The sequence below is a fragment of the Mustelus asterias genome, chromosome 24, assembly GCF_964213995.1.
Source record: "Mustelus asterias chromosome 24, sMusAst1.hap1.1, whole genome shotgun sequence".
Classification (NCBI taxonomy): Eukaryota; Metazoa; Chordata; class Chondrichthyes; order Carcharhiniformes; family Triakidae; genus Mustelus; species Mustelus asterias.
Window position 1 is genome coordinate 618,973 of NC_135824.1, and position 11,454 is coordinate 630,426.

The 11,454-nt window shown below is 49.3% G+C and overlaps 1 protein-coding gene across 3 annotated transcripts in view; it reads left to right on the forward strand.

Moving 5' to 3' along the window:
- The window catches only part of sqor (sulfide quinone oxidoreductase), a 59,966-nt gene that overhangs the window by 18,311 nt on the left and 30,201 nt on the right, over positions 1-11,454 (forward strand). For all 3 annotated transcript variants that reach the window (XR_013500751.1, XM_078241141.1, XM_078241140.1), the window contains 2 exons: positions 556-726; positions 3,627-3,680. Coding sequence is in view for 2 of the 3 variants with exons in the window: in XM_078241141.1 (XP_078097267.1) it covers positions 556-726; positions 3,627-3,680 (225 nt within the window). In the remaining variant the exon portion in view is untranslated. The remainder of the gene's footprint in view (positions 1-555; positions 727-3,626; positions 3,681-11,454) is intronic.

Consider the following 11,454-nt stretch of genomic DNA (forward strand, 5'->3'; position numbering starts at 1 on the left):
TTCATCTTTCGGAGATGATCCTGGGGAATATTTTCTCCTTTATCTGCGACTATGACCTGATTGCAAGACTGATCTTTTACTCTGCTCCTGTTCATAAAACCAGCATTCCCTATTTGGAGAGAGCAGCTGGCAGAAGGATTCATTAACACAACACTTGCTGATTTGTGGAGGTTCTCGGACTGGTTTGATTGCTGTCTGTAAAGCTTCAGTGAACCAATTGTCTCACCCCTTTAGTGTAAACACTATCATGGAGTTTTGCAGACATTGCTTGGAGAGTTTATTGTTGTTGGCAATTTTGAGCAAAGTGACTTCAGTAACACGAGGGAGTGGCAAGAGTCTCGGGAAGCAGATTAGACCAATGATGTTTCTGCAGGGGCTTTGGAAACCACTCTGAGTTTCATTCCAATATTCGAATGTATTTATGTGCCTTTGACCATTCATTTAGGGTGGTTTATTTCCCAGTGGGAGTGGTCATATAAAAGGAGCACCATGTCAAAGGTTTTTAAGGTATTTTGCTTTAATTTTTCACCGTTCCGTTCGTTGACTGTCTTTCAGAACCATTACTATCAGCCCATGTGGACTTTGGTGGGAGCTGGAGCGAAAACACTGAACAAATCAGGACGGTCAACAGCAAGTGTCATCCCCTCAGGTGTCACATGGATCAAATCCAGTGTTCAGGAGCTTGATCCAGACAAGAATCTTGTTCAGATTGATGATGGGAAAGAGGTAAGAGTCTATCTGTGTGCATGTGTCTGTTTTGCATTATTTTATGGGGTGTGGGTGTCTCTGACCAAGCCAGCATTTATTGCCCATCCCTAGTTGTCCTTGAGAAGGTGGCGGTGATCTGCTGCCTTCATTCGCTGTGGTCCATGAGATGTAGGTACACCTACAGTGCTGTTAGGCAGAGAGTTCCAGGATTTTGATCCGGCGATATATTTCCAAATCAGGATGGTGAGTGGCTTGGAGGAAAACTTGGAGGTGAAGATGTTCCCAGGTACCTGCTGCCCTTGTTGATCGAGGTGGGAGCAGTTGTGGGTTTGGGAAGTGCTGCCAGAGGAACCTTGTAGGTGGCACACACAGCTGCTACTGTGCATCGGTGGTGGAGGGATTAAATGTTTGTGAATGTGGTGCTAATCAAGCGGGGCTGCTTTGTCCTGGATGATGTTGAGCTTCTTGAGTGTTGGAGCTGCACCCATCCAGGCAAGTGTAGAATATTCCATCATATTCCTGACTTGTGTAGATGGTGGACAGACTTCGGGGAATCATAAGAACATAAGAACATAAGAAATAGGAGCAGGAGTAGGCCATCTAGCCCCTCGAGCCTGCCCCGCCATTCAATAAGATCATGGCTGATCTGACGTGGATCAGTACCACTTACCCGCCTGATCCCCATAACCCTTAATTCCCTTACCGCTCAGGAATCCATCCATCCGCGCTTTAAACATATTCAGCGAGGTAGCCTCCACCACCTCAGTGGGCAGAGAATTCCAGAGATTCACCACCCTCTGGGAGAAGAAGTTCCTCCTCAACTCTGTCTTAAACCGACCCCCCTTTATTTTGAGGCTGTGTCCTCTAGTTTTATCTTCCTTACTAAGTGGAAAGAATCTCTCCGCCTCCACCCTATCCAGCCCCCGCATTATCTTATAAGTCTCCATAAGGAATCAGGAGGTGAGTTACTCACTGCAGGATTCCCAGCCTCTGACCTTTCCTTGTAGTCACAGTGTTTATATGGCGAGTCCAGTTCAGTTTCTGGTCAATGGTAACCCCCAGGATGTTGATAGCGAAGGATTCAGCAATGGTAATGCCATTGAACGTCAAGGGGCGATAGTTGGATCCTCTCCTAGAACATAGAAAAGCTACAGCACAAACAGGCCCTTTGGCCCACAAGTTGCGCCGAACATGTCCCTTCCTACTAGGCTTACCTATAACCCTCTATCTTACTAACTTCCATGAACTTATCCAAAAGTCTCTTAAAAGACCCTATCGAATCCGCCTCCACCACCACTACCGGCAGCCGATTCCACGCACCCACCACTCTGAGTGAAAAACTTACCCCTAACATCTCCTCTGTACCTACTCCCCAGCACCCCAAACCTGTGACCTCTTGTGGCAACCATTACAACCCTGGGTAAAAGCCTCTGAGAATCCACTCTATCAATGCCCCTCAACATCTTATACACCTCTATCAGATCACCCCTCATCCTTCGCCTCTCCAAGGAGAAAAGACCTAGCTCTCTCAACCTATCCTCATAAGGTATGCCACTTAATCCAGGCAACATCCTTGTAAATCTCCTCTGCACCCTTTCTATGGCTTCCACATCCTTTCTGTAATGAGGCGACCAGAACTGGGCACAGTACTCCAGGTGGGGTCTGACCAGGGTCCTATACAGCTGCAGCATTATCTCCCGATTTCTAAACTCAATTGATGAAGGCCAGTATTCCATACGCCTTCTTAACCACGGCCTCCACCTGCGACGCTGCTTTGAGCGTCCTATGAACCCAGACCCCAAGATCCTTCTGATCTTCCACACTGCCAAGCATCTTACCCTTAATATTATATTCTTACATCCTATTCGACCTGCCAAAATGAACCACCACATACTTATCTGGGTTGAAGTCCATCTGCCACTTCTCCGCCCAGTCTTGCATCTTATCTATGTCTTGTTGCAACTGCTGACATCCCTCTACACTATTCACAACACCACCAACCTTTGTGTCATCAGCAAACTTGCCAACCCATCCTTCCACTTCCTCATCCAGGTCATTTATAAAAATCACAAAGAGCAAGGGTCCCAGAACAGATCCCTGGGGCACTCCACTGGTGACCGACCTCCATGTTGAAAAAGACCCATCTACAACCACTCTTTGCCTTCTGTGGGCAAGCCAGTTCTGAATCCACAAAGCAATGTCCCCTTGTATCCCATGCCCTTCACTTTCTCAATGAGCCTTGCATGGGGCACTTTATCAAACGCCTTGCTGAAATCCATATAAACTACATGGATAAACTACCGCTCTTCCCTTGTCTATGTATCTAGTTACATCTTCAAAAAATTCAATTAGGCTCGTAAGGCATGATCTGCCTCGGACAAAGCCGTGCTGGCTATTTCTGATCATACTATTCCTCTCCAGGTGTTCATAAATCCTGCCTCTCAGGATCTTCTCCATCAACTTACCAACCACTGAGGTTAGACTCACTGGTCTATAATTTCCCAGGCTATCTCTTCTCCCTTTCTTGAATAACGGAACCACATCTGCAATCCTCCGGAACCTCTCCCGTCTCCATCGACGACGCAAAGATCATTGCCAGAGGCTCTGCAATCTCTTCCCTTGCCTCACACAGTAACCTGGGGTACATCCCATCCGGTCCCGGCGATTTATCTAACTTGATGCTTTTCAAAAGCTCCAACACATCCTCTTTCCTCATGTCCTGTTGGAGAAGGTCATTGCCTGGCACTTGTGTAGTGCAAATGTTACTTGCCACATATCAGCCCAGGCCTGGGTGTTGGTATATGTCTGCGGATACACGCATTTATGTTCATTCTCAGGCAGGACTTGTGCTGTTTAAATGCTTCATGTCAGTAAGAGTCAGTCTATTAATTCATTATTTTCTTTTAATTTTATATTAGATCTCGTACAAATACCTGATTGTTGCTTTGGGATTGCAGCTCCACTATGATAAGGTATTTGATATTCCTACTCCTTCTCTGCAGGCTCAGGGTTTCCTGTGACTATTTATGTGTACGGATATCCACATTTTCAGGGTTTATACATTAGTTTATCACTCGCGCTTTGATTTAGTAAATCACTGATTTGTAATCACAGCTCAGTGTCTGGTTCCTCAACTGAAGAATCCTGTGTCTGACTGCTCACTTTACTTTGTGGAGGAATCGCTAATAGCAATCCAGATTTCTGTTTTAATGCATGTGTGTGGGTGCCAGAAGTTGCTGGCACTGCCACTCTGTACCAGCAAATATGGGCAGCCTCGCCCTTGTTCGTATGATAAAACTCCCACGCCTTCATTCTTTTCTCTCTCGTTTTGTACCCGCCCCCCCACCCAGTCTCCAGTTCACCGTTTCTCCCAGACTATTCTCTGTTGGTCTTTCATTCAGCAAACGGACACCAGATGTTACACGTTGTTCTGTTCGTCATTTCTCTCATGTGACCTCAACATTGTGACTGTTTGACCTGTGAGGTTGAAGATTGATAGCCAATAGAACTACAGATTTATGAATTTGTCGAACTTGGTTGCATATTGAGCTGTGAATTGGAGAATGTGAGAGTGATTTGTCATGTCTGACAAATCTGTTAAAGTTCTTTGAGGAGGTAACAAGGAAGTTAGATAAAAGAGAACCAGTGGACATGATTTTATTTAGATTTCCAGAAGGCCTTTGACAAGGTGCTGCATAGGAGACTGTTAAATAAGTTAAGAGCCCATGGTGTTAAGGATAAGATCCTGGGGCATGGATAGAGGATTGGCTGACTGGCAGAAGGCAGAGAGTGGGGATAAAGGGGTCTTTTCCAGGATGGCAGCCGGTGACTAGTGGTGTGCCTCAGGGGTCAGTGCTGGGACCACAACTTTTCACAATACACATTAACGATTTGGAGGAAGGAACTGAAGGCACTGTTGCTAAGTTTGCAGATGATACAAAGAGATGTAGAGGGACAGGTAGTATTGAGGATGCAGGGGGGCTGCAGAAGGACTTGGACAGATTAGGAGAGTGGGCAAAGAAGTGGCAGGTGGAATATAATGTGGAAAAGTGTGAGGTTATGCACTTTGGAAGGAGGAATGGAGACCTAGACTGTTTTCTAAATGCGGAAAATGCTGAGGAAATCAGAAACACAAAGGGACTTGGGAGTCATTGTTCAAGATTCTCTTAACATAGAACATTACAGCGCAGTACAGGCCCTTCAGCCCTCGATGTTGCGCCGACCAGTGGTACCAATCTAAAGCCCCTCTAACCTACACTATTCCAATATCATCCATATGTTTATCCAATAACCACTTGAACGCTCTCAACGTTGACGAGTCCACCACTGCTGCAGGCAGGGCATTCCACGCCCTTACTACTAAGTTAACATGCAGGTTCAGTTGGCAGTTAGGAAGGCAAATGCAATGTTATGCAATGATCCCTGGAATGAAGAGCTTGTCATATGAGGAACGGATGAGGACCCTAGGTCTGCACTTGTTGGAGTTTAGAAGGATGAGGGGGGGGATCTTATTGAAACTGCGAGGCCTGGATAGAGTGGATGTGGAGAGGATGTTTCCACTAGTAGGAAAAACTAGAACCAGAGGGCACAACCTCAGGCTAAAGGGGCGATCTTTTAGAACAGAGATGAGGAGGAATTTCTTCAGCCAGAGTGGTGAATCTGTGGAACACTTTGCCGCAGAAGGCTGTAGAGGCCAGGTCATTGAGTGTCTTTAAGACAGAGATAGATAATTGATTACTAGTTGATAGAGAGAGAGAGTGTGTGTGTCAATTTCAGCAGTTAATAGTAAAGAGTGGGTGGGAGTGAGTCGCTTGTGGGAAATAGATAAACAGAACGTGTGCAGTTGCTGAGATTAACCTAATCTAATCCCAAAACCTTCACTACAGTTTATGCAAAAACATACTTGAACATTTGCTGAACATATAGAAGTTTAGGCTCATTTTAGAAAAGCGGAAGAAGGCCGCCCGCGGGGCAATCTGGGAAGGCATGTAGTTTTTTTAAAAAAGTGCGCGGGAGGTTTAAAAGGGAGGCCGCAGTGTACAACGGGCAGCGTCGGGAGCGGGCAGCAGAGTGTGTGGGAAACAGAGTGTGAGCTGTAAGGGCTTTGGCTCACAGGGCTTCGGGGGACAGGGCGAGCAGGAGTGAGTTTTAATTCTTAGTTGTTAATTCTTATTTACTTTTCTCTGTGTACCTTGGTAAAAAGGGTCAAATATGAGTGTGAAGCCAGTGTGTTGTTCCCAGTGTAGGATGTGGGAGGTCCTGCAGGCACCTGGCCGCCCGGACATCCACATCTGTGAGGGGTGTGTCGAGCTGCGGTTCCTGAGGGACCGTGTTAAAGAACTGGAACTGCAGCTCGAGGATCTTAGGCTGTTAAGGGAGAATGAGGAGGTGATAGACAAGAGCTACCATCAGGTGGTCACACCAGGGCCACGGGTGGAGGCCAAGTGGGTGACGGCCAGGAAGGGTGAAGCTCGGGTGATTGAGAGCACCCCGGTGGATGTGCCCCTACACAACAAGTACTCCTGCCTGAGTACTGCTGGGGGGGACAGCCCGCCTGGGGGAAGCAGCAGTGGCCGTGTCTCCGGAGTGGAGTCCGGCCCTGTAACTCACAGGGCTAAGGAAAAGCGGAGGAAGGCAGTGTTAATCGGGGACTCGACAGTAAGGGGGTCGGACAGGCGTTTTTGTGGAGGCAGGTGGGAGTCTCGGATGGTGGTCTGCCTCCCTGGGGCCGGGATCCAGGATGTCGCTGGTCGAGTCCCAGAAATCCTGAGGGGGGAGGGAGAGGAGCCAGAGGTAGCGGTACATATTGGTACCGCTGATGTGGGTAGGAAGGGGGAAGGGGTCATGAAAAGAGAGTATAGGGAATTAGGGAGACAGCTGAGAAGGAGGAAAGCAAAGGTAGTAATCTCAGGATTGCTGCCTGTGCCACGGGAGGGTGAGGGCAGGAATGGAGTGAGGTGGAGGATGAATGTGTGGCTGAGGGACTGGTGCAGGGGGCAGGGATTCAGGTTTCTGGAACATTGGGACCTCTTTAGGGGCAGGTGTGACCTGTACACACAAAACGGGTGGCACTTGAATCCCAGGGGGACCAATATCCTGGCGGGAAGGTTGGCTAAGGCTACTGGGGAGAGTTTAAACTAGATAGGTTGGGGGGAGGGGATCGAGACGAGGTGACTGGGAGCGAGGAAGTTAGCTCGCAAACGGAGAAGGGTTATAGACAGTGCAAGAGGGAGGATGGACGGGGGATAGAGAAGGGGAGACCTCAGACCAAAGGATTGAGATGTGTTTACTTTAATGCCAGGAGTATAGTGAATAAAGGGGATGAGCTCAGAGCCTGGATCGATGCCTGGAAGTGTGATGTGGTGGCCATTACGGAGACTTGGATGTCTCAGGGACAGGACTGGATACTCCAGGTGCCGGGATTCAGATGTTTCAGGAAGGACAAGGAAGGAGGCAAGAGAGGGGGTGGAGTGGCACTGCTGATCAGGGATAGTGTCACAGCTGTAGAGAAGGTGTATGCTGTGGAGGGATTGTCCACCGAGTCTCTGTGTGGGTGGAAGTTCGGAGTGGGAAGAAATGCAATAATAGCTGAGTTGTTGTGATGGGAGACTTTAATTTCTCAAACATAGATTGGAATATCCCTAGGATAAGGGGATTGGATGGGAAGGAGTTCGTTCGGTGTGTTCAGGACGGTTTCCTGACGCAGCATGTGGACAAGCCTACAAGAGGAGAGGCTGTACTTGATCTGATTCTGACCAATGAACCTGGACAGGTGTCAGATCTCTCAGTGGGAGAGCATCTTGGAGATAGCGATCATAACTCTATCTCCTTTATGCTTGCATTGGAAAAAGAGAGGATCAGGCAAGCTAGGAAAGCGTTTATATGGAGTAAGGGGAAATATGAAGACATAAGGCAGCAAATTAGAGGAGTAAATTGGAAGGAGGTATTCTCGGGGAAATGTACTGAAGAGAGGTGGCAGTTTTTCAAGGAATGTCTGTCTAGAGTTCGGTAAGAAGTTTAACAACACCAGGTTAAAGTCCAACTGGTTTATTTGGTAGCAAAAGCCACACAAGCTTTCGGAGCTGCAAGCCCCTTCTTCAGGTGAGTGCCTCACCTGAAGAAGGGGCTTGCAGCTCCGAAAGCTTGTGTGGCTTTTGCTACCAAATAAACCTTTGGACTTTAACCTGGTGTTGTTAAACTTCTTACTGTGTTTTCCGCCGTCCAACGCCGGCATCTCCACATCATGTCTAGAGTTCTACAGGACAACATTCCGAGCAGACAGGGAGGTGTTGGTCGGTTAAAGGAACCATGGTGCACGAAAGCTGTGCGGGACCTCGTCGAGAAGAAAAGGAAAGTATACAAAAGGTTGAGAGAGCTTGGCGAAGATAGGGATCTAGATGAGTACATGGCTTGTAGGGAGGGACTAAAGAAGGAAATTAGGAGAGCCAGAAGGGGTCACGAGAAGGCCCTGGCAGATAGGATTAAGGAGAACCCTAAGGCGTTCTATAAATATGTGAAGAGTAAAAGGATGAGACGTGACGGAATAGGGCCTATAAAAGGTGAAGGCGGGAAAGGCTGTACGGAACCAATAGAAATGGCAGAGGTGCTCAATGAGTATTTTGCCTCGGTTTTCACAGAGGAGAAGGACCTGGGTGGATGTACTGTGGGCTTGCGGTGGACTGAAAAGATTGAGTATGTGGACTTTAAGAAAGAGGTTGTGCTGGAATCTTTGAATGGCATCAAGATAGATAAGTCGCCGGGTCCGGATGGGATGTACCCCAGGTTACTGTGGGAGGCGAGGGAAGAGATTGCAGAGCCTCTGGTGATGATCTTTGCGTCGTCGATGGAGACGGGAGAGGTGCTGTAGGATTGGAGGATTGCAGATGTGGTTCCTATTATCAAGAAGGGGAATAGGGATAGCCCAGGAAATTACCGACCGGTGAGTCTAACCTCAGTGATTGGTAAGCTGATGGAGAAGATCCTGAGGGACAGGATATATGAGCATTTAGAGAGGTTTAGTATGCTCAAGAATACTCGGCGTGGCTTTGTCAAGGGCAGATCGTGCCTTACGAGCCTGGTGGAGTTCTTCGAAAATGTGACTAAATACATTGACGAAGGGAAAGCGGTAGATGTGGTTTATATGGATTTTAGCAAGGCGTTCAATAAGGTCCCCCATGCAAGGCTTCTCGAAAAAGTGAGAGGGCATGGGATCCAAGGGGCTGCTGCCCGGTGGATCCAGAACTGGCTTGTCCAAAGGAGGCAGAGAGTGGGTATAGATGGGTCTTTTTCTAAATGGAGGTCGGTCACTAGTGGTGTGCCCCAGGGATCTGTTCTGGGACCCTTGCTGTTTGTCATTTTCATAAATGACCTGGATGAGGAAGTGGAGGGATGGGTTGGTAAGTTTGCCGACGACACGAAGGTTGGTGGGGTTGTGGATAGTCTGGGGGGATGTCAGAAGTTACAGAGGGACATAGGATGCAAAACTGGGCGGAGAAGTGGCAGATGGACTTCAACCCAGATAAATGCGTCGTGGTCCATTTTGGCAGGTCAAATGGGATGAAGGAGTACAATATAAAGGGAAAGACTCTTAGTACTGTAGAGGATCAGAAGGACCTTGGGGTCTGGGTCCATAGGACTCTAAAATGTTGAGAGGCATAGATCGGGTGGACTTTTCACACAGAGGGTGGTGGGCGAGTGGAATCGGCTGCCGTCAGTGGTGGTGGAGGCAAACTCAATAGGGTATTTTAAGAGACTCCTGGATGAGTACATGGGACTTAATAGGATGGAGGGTTATAGGTAAGCCTAAAAGGTAGGGATATGTTCGGCACAACTTGTGGGGCCGAAGGGCCTGTTTTGTGCTGTAGTTTTTCTATGTTTCTATGTTGGTACTTTGACAAGTTTGAAAGTGTTTCCTGTGGAATATTTCACAATGCACCGCTATAAAGGAACAGTCGATTTTAACCCATTGGCAGCAATTCCTTCATGGTCCTCCCTCACCCACCTGAACAGGTGACCCTGGTAAATGTCTCCACTCTGATTCCCAGGCACCAGGAACAAACCAGGATGTCCCCCTACACTAAACACTGACACACATACTGACACACACACACACACACATACTGACACACACACACACATACTGACACACACACACACATACTGACACACACACACACATACTGACACACACGCATACTGACACACACACACATACTGACACACACACACATACTGACACACACACACATACTGACACACATACTGACACACACACACATACTGACACACACACACATACTGACACACACACACATACTGACACACATACTGACACACACACATACTGACACACACACTGACACACACACACACACTGACACACACACACACACTGACACACACACACTCTGACACACACACACTCTGACACACACACACTCTGACACACGCACACTCTGACACACGCACATACTGACGCACATACTGACGCGCGCACACATACTGACGCGCGCACACATACTGACGCGCGCACACATACTGACGCGCGCACACATACTGACGCGCGCACACATACTGACGCGCGCACACATACTGACGCGCGCACACATACTGACGCGCGCACACATACTGACGCGCGCACACATACTGACGCGCGCACACATACTGACGCGCGCACACATACTGACGCGCGCACACATACTGACGCGCGCACACATACTGACGCGCGCACACATACTGACGCGCGCACACATACTGACGCGCGCACACATACTGACGCGCGCACACATACTGACGCGCGCACACATACTGACGCGCGCACACATACTGACGCGCGCACACATACTGACGCGCGCACACATACTGACGCGCGCACACATACTGACGCGCGCACACATACTGACGCGCGCACACATACTGACGCGCGCACACATACTGACGCGCGCACACATACTGACGCGCGCACACATACTGACGCGCGCACACATACTGACGCGCGCACACATACTGACGCGCGCACACATACTGACGCGCGCACACATACTGACGCGCGCACACATACTGACGCGCGCACACATACTGACGCGCGCACACATACTGACGCGCGCACACATACTGACGCGCGCACACATACTGACGCGCGCACACATACTGACGCGCGCACACATACTGACGCGCGCACACATACTGACGCGCGCACACATACTGACGCGCGCACACATACTGACGCGCGCACACATACTGACGCGCGCACACATACTGACGCGCGCACACATACTGACGCGCGCACACATACTGACGCGCGCACACATACTGACGCGCGCACACATACTGACGCGCGCACACATACTGACGCGCGCACACATACTGACGCGCGCACACATACTGACGCGCGCACACATACTGACGCGCGCACACATACTGACGCGCGCACACATACTGACGCGCGCACACATACTGACGCGCGCACACATACTGACGCGCGCACACATACTGACGCGCGCACACATACTGACGCGCGCACACATACTGACGCGCGCACACATACTGACGCGCGCACACATACTGACGCGCGCACACATACTGACGCGCGCACACATACTGACGCGCGCACACATACTGACGCGCGCACACATACTGACGCGCGCACACATACTGACGCGCGCACACATACTGACGCGCGCACACATACTGACGCGCGCACACATACTGACGCGCGCACACATACTGACGCGCGCACACATACTG